The sequence below is a fragment of the Neoarius graeffei genome, chromosome 25, assembly GCF_027579695.1.
Source record: "Neoarius graeffei isolate fNeoGra1 chromosome 25, fNeoGra1.pri, whole genome shotgun sequence".
NCBI classification, from domain to species: domain Eukaryota; kingdom Metazoa; phylum Chordata; class Actinopteri; order Siluriformes; family Ariidae; genus Neoarius; species Neoarius graeffei.
Genome location: NC_083593.1, coordinates 36,320,578 through 36,339,561, shown reverse-complemented (window position 1 = coordinate 36,339,561; position 18,984 = coordinate 36,320,578). Strand labels below are relative to the sequence as shown.

The 18,984-nt window shown below is 41.0% G+C and overlaps 1 protein-coding gene across 1 annotated transcript in view; it reads left to right on the top strand.

Annotated features, from left to right (window-relative positions):
* Positions 1-18,358, top strand: part of LOC132872992 (cortexin-3) — a 29,364-nt gene extending 11,006 nt beyond the window's left edge. Inside the window, exon 2 of the mRNA XM_060908150.1 lies at positions 16,426-18,358. Coding sequence (XP_060764133.1) covers positions 16,426-16,760 — 335 coding nt within the window. The 3' untranslated portion in view covers positions 16,761-18,358. The remainder of the gene's footprint in view (positions 1-16,425) is intronic.
* The last annotated feature ends 626 nt before the right edge of the window (positions 18,359-18,984 follow it).

Genomic DNA, 18,984 nt, shown 5'->3' with positions numbered 1-18,984 from the left:
TCCTTGCCCATAGCCTGTGTGCATCAGGGTCAGCTATGCAATATGCTAAATCGCTATACAATTTCAGCTAGCCAGGCCAGTGCAGCACTATCTAGTCTTCTGTGAACTTCATAGCCTAATCCCTGACCCTGAACACAAGATCTGTTTCCATCATAGTCCATACCCGCTACTGTCTTTCATCCACGTCAACATTTTTTGGCGCATCCCCTCACATGCCTTCTCCTTTTCTTTCTTTCTCTTCCTAACTTGGGCACCTGATAACTTTTTTCGCTTTCTCCATCCTGCCTTAGGCTACATTTACATTACGTCGAATCAGCGGATCATCAGATTAACGTTCTTAAAACGATTCGTGTTTACACTAAATCCGTTAGCCGTGCACACAGCAACGCCAATACGCGGATACGCTCAGCTCCGCAGGCATCCTGCGCTCCAAATCACTCCGCCCTGAACAGCGAGTGCCCTCTGGAGGGTGCGCACTCTGGCCCTGCGCAGCTCACACAGCGCGCGAGTGAAGTGCACAAGCCACGATTCGGGACTGAGCCGCTGTGTGTGAGATCCCAGCGCATATCACTTACTACTTGCAAGTGGAAGGATGGCAAGCCTAAAGACAATCATAACTACACAATGGGCAGTATTTGCATCAGTATTTGCAGTATTTTCATACTCTTATACTCTTTAATGAAAGGTGATACAAGGCGGAAGTCCGCGCCGTTTTTCAGCAGTCGCGTCACATGACCAACACCAGCGAATCAGGAAGGTGGATGTCACAGTGACGTTGTCCAATGAGACGCCAGCTAGAGCTCAGCACAGCATATCCGCGTATTTTGAATGTTTACACAGCACCGGAGCTGACACGATCTGGATTGAATACGTGGACGCTGGCGGATTCCCGTTTCCAGGCGGTTTAATGTAAACGGACAGTGCATCCGCAAAGAAAATGAGACAGATACGGTCTAGTGTAAACGTAGCCTTAAACAATCACCCGGTCTATGGGCGACAGCTACTGTATGGAGCGCTCAGCAGCACCCCCCACACACACTTCTCCTCCCCCCTCCTCTCCTCCCCCCTTCTTCCACAGTGAGTAGCCTAAGCTGTGGAAAGTAAAGGGACGTTGGACGTTTCTTTACTATTTTAAGCAGAATATTTTGAGCATAGCCAAGAGTTAAAAGCACAAGAGTAGTTTTAAAACATAGCATGATGATTTTTTGTCCCTCCCTTGTTTTGGCGCCCCCCCCGGCGGAGCACCCATATGCACCGCATATAGAGCATACCCCGTTTTTGCGCCACTGAGCTCATGTACGACTTGATTTTGTGGAATAACTGTTAAATATATCACTCAGATCTGCGATGTATTTTGTCTGAAAAATACAAGTTTTTCAACACGTGAGGATAAAGTTCATATCTTCAAGCCAACATGTGATGTTCCTTTTATTATATAGACACATTCACAAACAAAAAGTACCCAAATTTATCAAAACAATTCATCGATTTCCTCATGAGTGACATATTGAAAAATATGTTACTCAATGTCCCGGATGTAGTTCATATGAAAAATGAGTGCTGTATTTCCCAGTAAAACACTCGTGTCTATATGATATTTTTACGTTATGATAGCATTTACAGTAGTTTGATTTCATCTTATTCATCAGACAAACCTATGATATAGCTTTTGGTTCTGTACAAGCCATGCATAAACATAAACTACGGTACCTTGGCCTGATCTGTTCTCTATTTCTCACTAGGGAGTGACCTGTTACATTATTTAAGAAGGTGAATTGTGTATCGTTTTCTCAATCTACCACAGTCTAGTTTTGGTGAAACTCTGCCACTGTATCCTGTTTTTGACTGACAGGCGTGGAACCCGATGTATCCTCAGGGGCATAGCTAGGGGAGGTCCTGGGGTGCCTGTGACCCCCCCTTTTGTCGGACATACATTTTTTCAATAGCCGCATAAGAATATTAGGAAAGCGCCCACTGTAATTTTTCTAACTTTTTTTTTTTTTCAACTAGATTGCCACCTCAGCCTCATTAGAGTTTCTATAACCTTGTATGGACTTCCTGAGGTTTGGGTGTGAAAACCCAGTTCTGCGCAAGCGCAACACGATCGCACTAGAAAGCATGGTCAAGCTGCCAGTGTAGCTGCAGTCTTTTTATTTGCGAATTATGAGTATTTCCTCGTGTTAATAATTCGCCATGTCAAAACAAGCGAAACTTTCCTCCTTTCGACGTGAAAAGAGGTAAGCAATTTATTATAGATATTTTTCCATCAAAGTTGCATTTTGTGGCTTCGGAGCTAAGTGAAGAAAACGTGGAAGAAACAGCAATAATGAAAGAGCCGGTTTCTAAGCTACCTAAAACTAGCAATGGTAATTATTTTTTGTTACATATTTTTCATAGTTGGGACTGGCGTTGATGAACATACACTATGACAGAGCGATCGACATTGACAAGATCATTGACATCTTTGCCATTCGTCATCCACGACGCCTTTTACTTAGAAACATTTTGGCCGATGAGCAGTAAGACAACAAGAATAGAGAGATTTGCATCGGTTGACTAGGGTAAGATGTCGAGCCGCTATCCATACACTGCCGGATAAAGCTAATTTGGCCTAATCATTGTCCGACAGCTCACAACATGAGATGAAAGAATGATGCAAAGACCGCGTTATTTTCTCAAATGTATTCAATGTATTTTTTCATTTACAAGCCTGCGGGTATGTCCTCAGGCTGCCAGTCAGTGTGTGACATCCCCCTTTGAAAAAATCTTAGCTACGTCCCTGATCCTTCTACTGTTGTAGCCCATCTGCCACAAGGTTTGGCGTATTGTGTGTTCTGTGATAAAGAATGATTATTTGAGTTACTGGAGCCTTTCTCCTCTGACCTCACTCATTAATAATAAAGAGTTTCCATCTGCAGAACTGCCCCTTAATGGAATTCTGTGTAAATTCTCTGTAGAGAATATTTTTAGATTAAAATCCCAGGAGATGAGCAGTTTCTGAAATACTCAAACCAGTCTGTCTGGCACCAAGGACCAGGCTGCAGTCAAAGTCACTGAGATCATATTTTGTGCTGTTTGACGTGAACATTAGCTTAAGCTCTTGAGCTGTATCTGCATGTTTTTATGCACTGCACTTCTGCCATGTAATTGGCTGACTGGATAACTGTATGAATGAGCCGGGGTACAGGTGTTCCTATTAAAGCGAGACGGCCTTTCAATTTCATAAAATCGGTGAAATTTAGTTCCCTCTGAAATTTGGTCATTGTGATATATGTTTATTTCTGTAATATCTCAAAAAAAGAGAAAAAACCCAGACCATTCTGTGGCTGGGAAGTTATTTAATTTGAGCGGATTCCCGAGCAAATAATGTGCATGAAATCGCCTGCTTCGTGCAGTCAAGCAGACAGAGGAAGTCCGTGTGCGCATGTGAACGCTTACCTTTGACCGTGCACTGACAGTTACATCATTCTGTCGCTAAACGAACAGCTGATCACACCGAGGTGCTCGCTGACGGGCGATATTTATTAGTTTGGTCCTGCGTTTCCTTTCCTTCGCAACATAACGTCTTTTCTTCTCGCTTTCCATTTCGTTTTACGTATTTCGTTTCGTTTCACGTTTAACTCACATCCTCCATTTTTCTCTCCTGTTTCAAATTTGTATCCCACAATACTTTGCGCGAACGGGGAAAGCCCACCACGTCATGCATGACATAGTATCTTGAATTGGGTCATGGTGAAGCAGGAAAAAATAGCGGAGAATTTAGGGCCACGTGGGCCTAAATTCATTCATTGTTCTATTTTTAAAAAACCTAATAAAATTGGAAGTCTGTGATTCAAATTCAGTAGCTTTCGGTCCACTAAACAAAAATAACTGGGTATCGGGGAAAATTCTTTTCATGACCTACACTTGAAAAATCTGAAAGGCAGTCTACCTTTAAAGTGACTGGTGAAATAAATAAATAAATAAATAAATAGTATTAATAGATAGATAAAAAATGTGTGTGTGTGTGTGAGACATACCTCTGCCAAAAAGTCCAAATCATCTAATTCCAAGGTCAGAATAAATATAAAAGCTGTTTAAGTCATGCCTACAGGGTAAATATCTCATTCTGAAGTTGTCCCAAATTCCCTTGAATGGTATGATTGGGTCATTTGTAGTGGATAAATGATATTTAAGATTTATTTTGTATTCGGGACTCCTATTCCTCGGCCCCTTAATCATGATGGCGTGTTGTTTGTATCATGTCAAGTCAGATTTAAATGTGAGGTCAGGCTAAGAACCATCAGGATGAAATATACAAACTGCGTTCATGTTTTTCACTTTGAACGTAAGCAACTTGATCATAAATTATGTCATTTATAGGACTACATAAGAGATTAAGAGAGTAAAAAGTGCAGGAGAAAAAAAAATCAAATGAAGGAAAAGGAACGGGACTTTTAATTCCTGCCCGATTATTGCATAACGCCATTACTAAAGCCTTTCTTTTTGTGTGATGTGTGTCCGTGTGCGTTAACTAAATGAAATTTCTAATTCACGCTCCTATTCACCAGGGTGGTAAATACCATCTGGATATCTCCTTGCGCATGTGCACACGCATGCCAAGAACTTCAACATGGTCACAAATAACTGTATGATATCGTATTTGATATAAATGCTGTTTTTATTATACTTATTTTCACTGATAATGCTGAATCTATCTAATATGAGCTAACTTAACAGGATTGTTGAGCATTATATATAAATGTTCATAATATTAGCTGACATGAGCTAACCAGATGATTTTAAAGTCATGTTCATAAATGTCTAGAACCTTGACTGATATTTCACTGGATGTTTAACATAAACTAACTTTACATAGTATCTCAGAAAAGTGCTATGAATGTAAGAAAAAAAAATACACCAGTCTGTAGAAAGACAACTCTTGGGACATTGTGCAGTTTCAAAATATTTGTGCTTTGAGAGAATTCATGAGGAAATCTTCAGACTTGCTCATAGCCCTTGTTATCCATGCTAACCTCCACCACACATTAAAGTACCCGCTCAGTCATTATCGCAAAAAAACCTCTGGCATTCCGCATACAAGCAGTTTGATTTTAGACTTCAGTTGATAGACAGTGACATATTGATGAGTTTAAAAGCACTAGCCACTGCCAAGACACCGCAATCTGTATTTAATCTCCACTAAATCAAGTGTCTCATACTACTGACCTGGAGTCCCGCAGCACTGCACAGTTTAGTATGTACACAACATTAACACCCCAAAATTACAACAGAATGTCTTGGGAATAAGCTGATGACTTGAATAAAGGGGAACTAAAGGTAGACGGCCTTTCAGATTTTTCAAGTGTAGGTCATAAAAAGAATTTTCCCTGACACCCAGTTATTTTTGTCTAGTGGATTGAAAGCTACTGAATTCGAGTCACAGACTTCCAATTTTATTAGATTTTTAAAAATAGAATAATTAATGAATTTTGAGCCACATGGCCCTAAATTCTCCGCTATTTTTTCCTGCTTCACCATGACGCAATACAAGATACTATGTCATGCATCAGGTGGTGGGCTTCCCCCGTTCACGCAAGGCATTGTGGGATACAAATTTGAAACAGGAGAGAAAAATGGAGGATGTGAGTTAAACGTGAAAGACCGACTACAGTAACGGAAAGCGAGAAGAAAGGACGTTATCTTGCGAAGGAAAGGAAACACAGGACCAAACTAATAAATATCGGTGATCAGCGAGCACCTCAGTGTGATCAGCTGTTCGTTTAGTGACAAAATGATGTAACCGTCAGTGCACGGTCAAAGGTAAACCTGTAGATGGCAGTAATGCAAGACTGGATGCCAGCTACTAGGTAAACCTGCACATGCACATACAGACTTCCTCTGTCTGCTTGACTGTGTGATGCGAGCAATTTCATTCACATTATTTGCTAGGGAATGCCCTCAAATTAAATAACTTCCCAGCCACAGAATGGTCTGGGTTTTATTTATATATATATATATATATATATATATATATATATATATATATATATATACACACACACTACCGTTCAAAAGTTTGGGGTCACTTTGAAATGTCCTTATTTTTGAAAGAAAAGCACTGTTCTTTTCAATGAAGATCACTTTAAACTAATCAGAAATACACTCTATACATTGCTAATGTGGTAAATGACTATTCTAGCTGCAAATGTCTGGTTTTTGGTGCAATATCTCCATAGGTGTATAGAGGCCCATTTCCAGCAACTCTCACTCCAGTGTTCTAATGGTACAATGTGTTTGCTCATTGCCTCAGAAGGCTAATGGATGATTAGAAAACCCTTGTACAATCATGTTAGCACAGCTGAAAACAGTTGAGCTCTTTAGAGAAGCTATAAAACTGACCTTCCTTTGAGCAGATTGAGTTTCTGGAGCATCACATTTGTGGGGTCGATTAAATGCTCAAAATGGCCAGAAAAATGTCTTGACTATGTTTTCTATTCATTTTACAACTTATGGTGGTAAATAAAAATGTGACTTTTCATGGAAAACACAAAATTGTCTGGGTGACCCCAAACTTTTGAACGGTAGTGTATATTACAGAAATAAACATGTATCACAATGACCAAATTTCAGAGGGAACTAAATTTCACCGATTTTATGAAATTGAAACACTGTCTACTTTTAAATCCGGAGAAACTCTACACACTGCAGTGGTGTGACTTTTCAGGACTAGCCTCAAACAATAAATGAACATAGGTCATATATGCAGCCATGGAAAATGGAGTTCTTGATTACCTACATTATCAAATCAAGATATGATTTACATGCAAATTTGCAATCTTTCAAGAAATTCTTCGAAGGGTCCAGCAGCAAGGGTGTGGCCAAGCACAGGCTGTGGATAAGAGAAGACGTTACAGAGAACGAGTGGGTATATAGTGAATTGTTACACCTGTTTATGGTTAAGAATGATGTGTATTTATAGGTTGTTTGCTGCAGTGAGTGTCTGACCCACAAGAGAGAGCTGATGCTGGGAGAGCAGACAGAGTGATGAACAGACCCATGACGATGAGGGTTTTTTTTTTTTAGTATTGATTGCAGTTTGCTTAGTGAAGTGCTGAAAATCATTCAGAAAAGGGGGAAAAAGTCAACATCACTTTCTCCATCAAGAGTGTCCTGTGTCCTCATTCGCCTAACAGGGTTTTAACACAAAATTATACTGTATGCACACAAGTGAATGATCTGAATGAATTCCTACAGGAAGTTTGTCAAATATAACCATATATGATCATGATGTGATAATTCCATGAGTTGAAGTAGATTTTAGTGAGGATATAGTCGTTAGTTTTAGAATGAACCTCAGCCAGCATGTCAGCTTTAATAGTGTATCATTTGTGAGACTTGGAAAAGATGAAACAAGCACAAATAACATTAGTAGCTCAGTAAATAGGACATCTGGCTTCTTTTTGGAAGGTTGTGAGTTCAAATCCCAGCACTGGCAAGCTGTCACTGCTGGGCCCTTGAGCAAGGCCCTTATCCCTCACCTGCTCAGTAGTAAAATGAGGTAACTGTAAGTTGCTCTGGATAAAGATGTCTGTCGTAATTGAAAAATACAAACATATATGTTTTGTTTCAGTTAACAGCGTTGAAGAGTTTAATAGAGGCTTTGCACTGTCATGTGACCCCATAGCAATGGTAACTAGGGCGCCATGACAGGGGGCATGCTTATAGTGCTTCATTCAGCCAAATTAGTTGTTATTGATCAGTATGGGAAGGTTTTGCTGCGTTTTTGGATATGCAAATCATTTTGAACGAAATAAAGACAACAGTTTTTTTTTTTTAATTTACCAAAAGTAATTCATCATCGGGGGAAAAAATCGAGAAATTTCGAAATGTAGAAGGGAAAAATAGGGGAAAAAACATTCAGCGGGACTCGGTGTCGAATGGAGAGGTCAAAAACCTTATGGTATGCTCACTTCATTTCCATGAAAGTAAGAATTAAAAAAAATTAAAGTTCACAACTGCAGCGTGGTGCTCATTCTTATACAGTGAAGTGAACACTGAGCCTCAATACAGCAGCTCTGCACAGCCTCACCTTCGCCAGGATTTAAAAAGTGCATTTACATTCGGGGATCCTTCGGAGCACATTGTGCACATGCTTGGGACCCAGTTATTATGGGAAATACCTGAAGCTGATTTTTCCTTTCTACATTTTTCCCTTCTACATTAAGAAATTTCTCTAGTTTTCCCCTGATCATGAATTACTTTTGGTAAATTAAAAAATCTGATGTCTTTGTTTCGTTCAAAATGTAGCAAAACCTTGCCATACTGATCAATAACAACTAACTAATCTGAATGAAGCACTACAAGCGTGCCCCCTGTCATGGTGGCGTAGTTACCGTTCCTATGGGGTCACGTGATGGTGCAAAGCCTCTATTTTGTAGTAAATTTATTGGTAGGTTTGTTTGCTTTGATTCTTTTAACCAAGACAGTGACTACATCATAAAACACAACAGTGGTGGCTTGGCTATAGTGGTGTTTATATCAGTGGTTCAACAAATATTAAGCATAATAAAGTCCTCATTCACAACTTCATATCTTTTCAATTTTGTTGAAATTGCTGATTTTGAGCAACCAGTGAAAAATATTTTTGACAGATATAAGCATATATTTAGTTGATATGCTTACCTTTCTAGATGCAATCATGGGGTGGCAAGCTCATTTAGTTTTCATGATTATTAGCGGTCAAAAATGAGAACTGCAACAAGTGTTAAGAAAGACACATTGGGGCAAGACACATGCTGCCCCATGATAGAGTAAGGAGCACTGGATAGAACAGTTAATGACAGGGTTGACAAACTGGTCTAGTTTTAAAAAAATACTCAGTTTTTCTTTTATGGTAAATAACCAAATTACAGCTAATGGGGCGGCACGGTGATGCAGTGGTTAGCACTGTCACCTCACAGCAAGAAGGTTCTGAGTTTGAGCCCAGTGGCTGACCGGGGCCTTTCTGTGTGGAGTTTGCATGTTCTCCCCGTGTCTGCGTGGGTTCCCTCCAGGTGCTCTGGTTTCCTCCATAGTCCAAAGACATGCAGTTAGGTTAACTGGCTATTCTGAATTGTCCATAGGTGTGAATGTGTGTGTGAACGGTTGTTTCCCAAGTCCAGAAATGGGAAGGGTTGCAGCAGGAAGGGCATCTGACGTAAACCTATGCTCTTTTTGGTATGACATGTGGATCAATAGGGTCCACATGGATCCCGACCTGGCAACAATGCTGGACAAGGGAGAAGAAGATGATAAACTAAATTAAGTCTGGTGTCATGGTGTGAGGACAATAACCTCACCCTCAACATGGACAAGATGAAGGAGATGACAGTGGACATGAGGAAGGAGAGGAGACCTCATCTGCCACTGTTCATCCAGAAGCTTGAGGTGGAGAGGGTGAGCAGCTTCAAATACCTGGGTGTTCACATCAGTGAGGACCTCACATGGACACCAAACACCACACAGCTGGTTAGGAAGGCTCAACAGCGACTGTACTTTCTGAGGAGGCTAAGGAAGATTGGTATGTCACCCAAGATCCTCAGCAACTTCTACAGCTGCGTGATTGAGAGCATCCTGACCAACTGCATCACTGTGTGGTACGGCAGCACTACAGCTATGGACTGCAAACGCCTGTAGAGGGTGGTGAAGACTGCTGAGAGGATCACCAAAACTCCACTGCCCTCTCTGCAGAGCATCTACCACCGCAGAGTCCACAGGAGAGCTGCCTTCATCCTCAAAGACCCCACCCACCCCCAGCACGGACTGTTCACACTTCTACCCTCAGGCTGGAGGTACAGAAGTGTAAAATGTAAGACTATCAGACTAAAGAACTCTTTCTTTCCCACCGCCATCAGACTCCTGAACAGCTGACGGGAGTCTATAACCATGGACTACCTCCCTGTAAACTGTCCTGGACTGTTTACATCTGTTTACATTTGTTTGCACATATTTGCACATTACTGCCCTTTTTTGCTGCTATGTCTGATCATTGCCTTATTTTTGTATTATACTGCCTATTTTGCACTACCTTTATTTTGTACTATACTGTTTTTTGGGGGGTTTTTTTTGGCTTTTATTTTGCACTACATTGTCTTTACTTTGTATTATTTCTTCCGCCTATTTATTTATTTGTATATGTAATTGGCATTCATGGTGGACAGCAAACTAAGAATTTCATTGTGCAAGAGGACATGTCCTTACTGTGCATATGACAATAAACACTTTGAACTTGAACTTAAAGCTAATACATTTCTACAAAAAAAAAGTCTAAGTGCAGACAGTGTGTTTATGATGTACAAAACTATTTCTCCTGTATGATATATTGCAAAGGGGTGGCATGGTGGTGTAGTGGTTAGCGCTGTCGCCTCACAGCAAGAAGGTCCAGGTTCGAACCCCGTGGCCGGCGAGGGCCTTTCTGTGCGGAGTTTGCATGTTCTCCCCGTGTCCGCGTGGGTTTCCTCCGGGTGCTCCGGTTTCCCCCACAGTCCAAAGACATGCAGGTTAGGTTAACTGGTGACTCTAAATTGACCGTAGGTGTGAATGTGAGTGTGAATGGTTGTCTGTGTCTGTGTCAGCCCTGTGATGACCTGGCGACTTGTCCAGGGTGTACCCCGCCTTTCGCCCGTAGTCAGCTGGGATAGGCTCCAGCTTGCCTGCGACCTTGTAGAAGGATAAAGCGGCTAGAGATAATGAGATGAGATGAGATGTAATTGGCATTCATGGTGGACCGCAAACTAAGAATTTCATTGTGCAAGAGGATATGTCCTTACTGTGCGTATGACAAACACTTTGAACTTGAACTTAAAGCTAATACATTTCTCCAAAAAAAAGTCTAAGTGCAGACAGTGTGTTTATGATGTACAAAACTATTTCTCCTGTATGATATATTGCAAAGGGGTGGCATGGTGGTGTAGTGGTTAGCGCTGTCGCCTCACAGCAAGAAGGTCCAGGTTCAAACCCCGTGGCCGGCGAGGGCCTTTCTGTGCGGAGTTTGCATGTTCTCCCCGTGTCCGCATGGGTTTCCTCCGGGTGCTCCGGTTTCCCCCACAGTCCAAAGACATGCAGGTTAGGTTAACTGGTGACTCTAAATTGACCGTAGGTGTGAATGTGAGTGTGAATGGTTGTCTGTGTCTATGTGTCAGCCCTGTGATGACCTGGCGACTTGTCCAGGGTGTACCCCGCCTTTCGCCCGTAGTCAGCTGGGATGGGCTCCTGCTTGCCTGCGACCCTGTAGAACAGGATAAAGCGGCTAGAGATAATGAGATATATTGCAAAGATTAGAAGTGGGAAAAGGGAAATGGAGTGGGTAATGTCCGTACATCAGAAAAACATGAGAAATACTTGTTTCCCCATGCAAAGGCTGAGAAAAAGAAGAAACATATCTCCCTTTTTCAGTGCTCAATTGTTCTGGGCAGGTTTCAGGTCTTATGTGCGGTTTTTGAGATGTAGCGAGGCTTGAACTTTTGCTGAAACCTGTAAACCATGCTTAATGTTATTACTGTGAACACATTTGAACAAAGGTATGTCTAATCCTGCTCAAAACAAGCTGCTAGTCTGATTCTGGATGACTGCCTATTATGGGCTTCGTCTAAAAATTCACTAGATAGTAGCTTATCACATAAATCAAACGTAATAGCCTCTTGACTTAATTTTGTTTGAGCCTATGTCATTATTAATGTCCTTCAGCCACATACTAAATTCTCCGGTCATGAACTGCTGCTGAAACACAGTTACAGCGTGTGACTGCCATGCCAATGATCATATTCTTGATCACAGATGTAGACTGAACATGACACAATGTACTGTTCATGTAATGTTCAGGTTTAAAAAGCCCTGACATGTATTTTTAAGCATCATTTTGCCTTCTTTTGCATCTCTAGCACTGTGCACAATACACAAAGCCTAGACAACATAATTTGGCCTCATTTTCTATCAAATTTTGCTTCAGAAATGAAAGGGTTACTGTCCTGAAAACATTAAAATCGAGTTATCCAATGAGATTTTTTTGTTTGTTTGTTGTCGCTAGGCAGAGAAGAGTTTAGAGCTGGCTCACTCATTGGTTAGGACTTCATTGCTGGGACGGAAGGCCATGGCAGTGTATGTTTATGTACCGGTAGGAAGTGACAGATGAATTAACCAATCAGATTTTGATTTCTAATGAGAGGGAGAGACCAAAAATGTATTGCCCTAGGCCGTCTCAAAGGCCAACGCGAGCTTAACTGCAAATCAGCGCAGCAGTGAAGTCACCTTCCAGCCGGTGTAGCGTTCATCAGTAGTGTTAGCGAATGCTAATAAAGCGGTCAAGCCAGTGCTATCGAGAGCAAGTAGCACAGGCTAACGGCCGAGAAACTAAGATTTCTGTCTCCAGACTTTTCTTCCATGCACACTCACTACAGTATTTTTCACTCAAACTTAAGTATTCATTTCCCTGTATAATTTACTTTGTTACTTTTAAAATCAACATCGACAACTACACACAACGGAGCGACCTGGCAGCCTGCTGCTAACCCCTTGCAAAATCCTTTGCCCTGTTGCTTATTTGGTGTCTCTGGCTATGTTTTGGCTGAGCTGAAGTCCCAGCTCTAATAGTAACGGTTCGCCATTGCTCTTGAGCATCAGTAAAGAGCTGACTTTGCTCACTGCAGTGGAATGAATCTCAAATTCCTGTCTTTATCATATTCTGCAGTGAAGGGTTGAATCATGGCAGTGCATGTATCTTGAACTGCTAAATCGATGGAGTGTCAGTACAGCTGTCATGCTTTGTGATGACAGCAGGGCCCCGTCTGCTCCATGTCTCACGAAACGGACTGCAAGGTGTGGAAAAGCACTGAAACATCACACCAAGCATCAACCTGACCGATGCTTTTATTTAAAACTGAACAACCCGCACCAGATAAAACTATACATTATGTGTTGTGTTGGTAAAAATTTGTTTGAGAATTCAGATACACTGTCACACAAATGGCTTCTTTAAACATAAAAAAAAAAAAAATTCAGCGCAGCTTTAGCCAAGGGGATAACCTGAAATTGGGTACCCAGATTCATTTTGATTCAGCTTGACAGATGCAGTACCATTTCCTGACCAGTTTTGAGAGTTGCATGACGCTCTACCGTGAGTCTGTTTATTTCCCAGCTCTGGAATTGTGACACTATTTAGACGAGCCAAGGTGAGGGAGTTAATTATCACCGTGCATATCACAGATGCTGCTGTGGTGTCATTTTACACATCATACTTTTTTTAAATTATTATTTAACCCCCTTTTAGGGTCAAAGTTATCAATTTTGTCATGGTTTTATTTTTGTCTTTTTATCGCTACTGCATTTTAATTTTTTTACAATCCGTTCCTCGCATAAGTATTGAAATGGAACTGAGATTAATTTAAGAGGGACTTTTACCATTTTATTTGCATGACGTCTAACATTTGTACATGCAAAATATTTTTTAAAGTTTAATTGGACAAAAAAAAAATCCCAGATATTTTATTTGAATAAGTATTCACCCTCTAGTTCAATACTTGGGGGAGACGGGACCTTTGGCTTATAATTACAGTTGTAAATCTTCTGGGGTGTGTCTCTATCAGCTTTGCACATTTGGACCCTGAAGTTTTTGTCTATTCCTCTTGGAACAATGACTCAAGCTCTGTCTTATAGACCCAAACAGGTTTTCTTCGAGGATTGCCCTGTATTTGGCTCCATTCATCTTGTTTCCTGGTCCCTGCTGATTAAAAAAAGCATCCCAGAACACAATGCTACCACCACCATGCTGCACTGTGTGTGTGTTTCACTGTATGGAAGACTGTTTTTTTTTTTTTGTAAATATGGAACAGAAATGTAATATTTTAAATTACAAGTAATTGTAATATCACAGTAGCCCCCATCTCTTATTATACACACCTAACATCATGAGGCATGTTAAAGGATATGTCTGTGTCCTTAAATATTGCTTACATTACAAATAATGTTAATAAGGACAAAATATAGTCAGTATCTGGGCTGTGTGAAATGATATGAACAATAAAATATCACAATATTTGAAGGCATTTTAAAGATATATATATATATATATATATATATATATATATATCTAACATATTAGATAAAAGAAAAAGTTTTACACACAAAAATAGCTTTTTAACAGGGACAAGAAGGCATAGTAAATGTTTAGTAATTTGTTTCTTGAAGTACTGGTGTGTGTTAGAAAGTCGAGTTGTATGTGTATTGGGGAATCTATGGCCTAATGGTTAGAGAAGCAGCTTTGAGACCAAAAGGTTGCTGGTTTGATTCCCTGAACCAGCAAGAATGGCTGAAGTGCCCTTGAGCAAGGCACCTAACCTCCAGGCTGCTCTGGGTATGTTGTACGTTGCTCTGGATAAGAGCATCTGCTGAATGACGGTAATGTAATATCTTCTTCTTTTGGCTGCTCCTGATTAGGGGTCGCCACAGCGGATCTTTCGTCTCCATTGCTCCCTGTCTTCCGCATCCTTCTCTACCACACCTGCCACTTTCATGTCCTCCCTCACCACATCCATGTATCTCCTCTTTGGCCTTCCTCGTTTTCGTGTGCCTGGCAGCTCCATCCTCAACATTCTCCTTCCAACATGCTCTGCATCTCTTCTCAGGATGTGCCCATACCATCTCAGTCTCATCTCTCTTAGCTTAATTCCCAAGCTCTCCACATGTGCTGTCCCTCTGATGTGCTCGTTCCTTATCCTGTCCAACCTCGTCACTCCCATCGCAAACCTTAACATCCTCAACTCCGCCACCTCCAACTTTGCGTCCTGTCTCTTCGTTAAGGATACGGTCTCCAATCCATACATCACAGCTGGCCTCACTACTGTCTTATACATCTTACCTTTCACTTTCACTGGGACTTTCCTATCACAAATGACTCCCGAAATCCTTTTCCAACTGCTCCAGCCTGCCTGCACTCTCTTTCTCACCTCACGATTGCAGCCCCCATTTTCCTGCACAGTTGACCCCAGGTACTTGAATTCACCAACTTTCTTTGTCTACTCCTTGCATCTTCACTACACTCTCATCCCCATTCTCACTGATGCACATATATTCTGTTTTGCTACTGCTCACCTTCATTCCTCTTCGTTCCAATGCATACCTCCATCTCTCCAAACCCAACTCAACCTCCTTTCTACTTTCACCACATATCACAATATCATCTGCAAACATCATGTTCCATGGTGACTCTTGCCTCACTTCGTCCGTCAAGCTATCCATCACTATGGCAAACAAGAAAGAATTCAGAGCAGATCCTTGATGGAGTCCCACCTTCACCTTGAACCATTCAGTCATTCCAACTGCACACCTCACTGCTGTTTCACTGTTCTCATACATGTCTTGCACCGCTCTAATATACTTCTCATTCACTCCACTCTTTCTCATACAATACCATAACTCATCTCTCGGCACTCTATCGTATGCCTTCTCCAGGTCTACAAACACACAATGTAGCTTTCTCTGGCCTTCCCTGTACTTCTCCATTAACATTCTTAAAGGAAAAATTGCATCCGACGTGCTCTTACTTGGCATAAACCCGTACTGCTGTTCACAGATTGCTACCTCTCTTCTCAATCTCGCCTCCAATACCCTTTCCTATAACTTCATGGTGTGGCTCATCAATTTTATTCCTCTGTAATTACTGCAGCTCTGTACATCTCCCTTATTCTTGTATATTGGGACTAGCACACTCTCCATTCATTTGGCATTTTCTCATTCTCTAGGATCTTATTAAACAATCTCGTTAGGAACTCCACAGCCGTCTCACCCAAACATCTCCAAGCCTCAACCGGGATACCATCTGGTCCGACTGCTTTCCCAGTCTTCATTCTTTTCATGGCTGCCCCCACCTCATCCTTACTAACCAACTCTGCTTCCTGGTTTGCTGTCTCCAACGAATCTGACCTTTTTTCTCTTGGATCCTCCTCATTTAATAAATCCTTAAATGTAATGTGATGTAATATATTCTGACATAATTGATCAAAATCCATATTGGCCATCTCACAGCTCCAGCGTTCCTTGTTCGATCCTGTCTGTGTGAAGTTTATCATGTTCTCCTTGTGTTTGCATGGGTTTCCTCTGAGTTCTAAAAACTACCTATTTACTGTATGTACTTCTTCTTCATGGCAAGTGTCCTCAAGATAGGCTCTAGAGCTACTGCCCAGGATAAAGTCTTTACTGAAGATGAATCAATGAATGATGAATAAATGAGACTTGAGTGTTCCTGAAGGATGAGCCTATATTGCTGCACCAAAAAGCACTTTACTTAGATTAAAAGTGTGTGTTCTTCCCACAGTTGGAAAACCAACTTTAATAATAAGCCACTTTATAAACCATAGCATCAGCAAAAAGAAGTGAAAAGATTTTTGTGTCTTATTCTGTGTGTGTGTATAGATGAGGTCCATGTGGAGGAGCCGGGACGTTTGCGTGCCGTGAGGATGCGTGGTGAGGGGCTACTGTGGGACGACCCTCTGCACTTCTCGTGGCTGATGGAGGCCGAGTCGTTCACATCGTCAGTGCAGGCAGGTGGTCCCATGCCCGGCACAGCCATGACACTCGAGCAGAAGACCACCTTCGCCTTTGTCATCTTCCTCTTCGTCTTCCTCTGCATGCTGATTGTGCGCTGCTTCCGTATCCTGCTGGACCCCTACCGCAGCATGCCCACCTCCACCTGGGCTGATGGCCTCGATGGCCTTGAGAAGGGCCAGTTTGATTACACACTAGCATAAGGAAGGCGTGCGCACTCTCTCTCTCTCACTCACACACACACACACACACACACACACACAAAACACCTTGTGAAATGAATCATAGACAACCTTAAAGTAAATAATGATTTACATGCAGACATCATGTGATGTATATTACACATGTCTAAAAATACTATATACACACACTTTGGTAAGGAGACTAAATGTGACACAATATAAAGTAAAAAAAAAAAAAATAGGTGCATGGTTAGTAAAATGTCAAGCTTGACAAAAATAAAAAACGTTGAGTCTCTCACACACACACACACACACACACACACGGTGTTTTCTGAAAGGAGCAGTCAGGGATTGTGAGTGCTGCCAGAGGCAGTTTCGGACTGGCGTGTGCCCCTCTGTGCCGCTGTAAGCCTGGTGACACTCGTACAGGGTAACCCAAGTGCTGCTCCTTCAACTTCCTGCAAACACCCAGCACTCGTTTCCTCTTCTCACCGACACCATTGGTATCTGCACTGTTGTATACTGCCAAGTAGACATCTTTAGATGATATGTCCTTTTGAAGACCCTTTATAAGCACTTCATAAATACTACATAGGTGAATGCTTTTGCCAATAAAAGTAAGCCTTAAGGTATGCACTGTTATCAATGCAGCTTAGTTTAGTCAGACTTAGCAATTAGGATGTGTTTGTGCAGTGCTTATGGCTTCATAAAGGACCACTTATTCGATTATTCTCATTTTGACATAGGCAAGTACTCTAGACAGCACCTGTGGCTGAGTTTGTAGCCCAGTGTGAACCTTAAAGACAATTGGATTCTTGTATGTAATTAAAACAACAGTAGTTTAAGAAGTGATCGTAGGCTACAGTCAGCATATACTGCCTCATTAGCACAAGAAATTGAATTTAGATCGGTTCCATTTTAATAACCGGTCAGCCCTTATTCGCTTTGTCAGCCTTTCCATTTGAAGCCGTAGCCGCAGGAGCCATAATCACTAATTTGCCTTGAGAAAATTAATCGTTAAGAGCAAATGATGAAGAAAGGCTACTTTTCAGAGGCGTCTCCTTAATCATCCATATGGTGATAAAAATGTCTGTCACATTCGTCCAGAATTTGGCCTAATTGCACTGGAGTCGTTCTCCTTTTTTAGCGCTTTTAGTCTTTTTACCCATCAGCCTGCCAAATGATGTTCCTTTGCACTTTTGTGTTGTCTCACCACTGTGAATGAGCCAATGAGAAACTAAGAGCACTTAAGGAATGAGTTGAACTGCCAGTGACTTTGATTACGACTGCCACTGTTTTGCATGCACAAAGCCACATATGAATGTGTACGAGAAACTTAAAAGCACTGAGTAGTGCAATGGGACTTGATAGATGTTTTCAATGCAAATGATACTGTCAGTTAAGATGAGTTCACTGTGAGGATCTGCTTCACTTCTTTGTGAATAACCTTGAGGATGCTTTATCACCAATGCACAAATAAGAAAGAAACAGTAGAAACTCTCGATTCGATTCGATTCGGAGATATTTAGACCTAAATACTGTTAGAACAAGACAGGAATAATGAGATTGTAAAAAGGAGGTTATAGGTTTTCAATAGTGTATTGCTTATGAAGCTGAATAGCTGGGATTCAGACACATGGTTCATACAATTACACCTGTATTTGTCTTATAGAGGGATGAAAATAAACTCTTACCAAAATCATTAACTGACTCTCCTTTTGATTCTTCTTATTTGCTGATAACTTGGTTTGTGGTGTGTCTCGTGTTATTATATTGATTATGTCACAGTTTAATGTAGAATTTGAATGTGATTTCAGTTTATATTTGTTTTCTATCTCAGAATTGCCTCATGATCAAGTGTGGTCATATCGTTAGTGACATGATTATTTGTCCTTTCAGTCATTCATTTCAATAAGGCTTATCACAACTATAAAACAAGATTTAACAGCAATATTCGAAATACAACAGCCAATAGAAACTGGGGCTTGTGGACATGTACAAATGTTGCTGTAGACGACTGGAACAAGTTAAATAAGTCCTTGAGGGAAGTGACATCATTAAGAAAGTTTTAAAAAGGCCTCTGTAAAGTAGTTTTCTAGCATGTTTTGCTGAAATAATCTCTCTCTCTCTCTAAAAAAAAAAAACCCAAAACTTATTTTATCTCATAAATATATTATTATTTTTAGTGGAATGATTTTCATTAACCCTTGAAATCTAAGTTAATCCTTTTTAGCTTACTGTACTT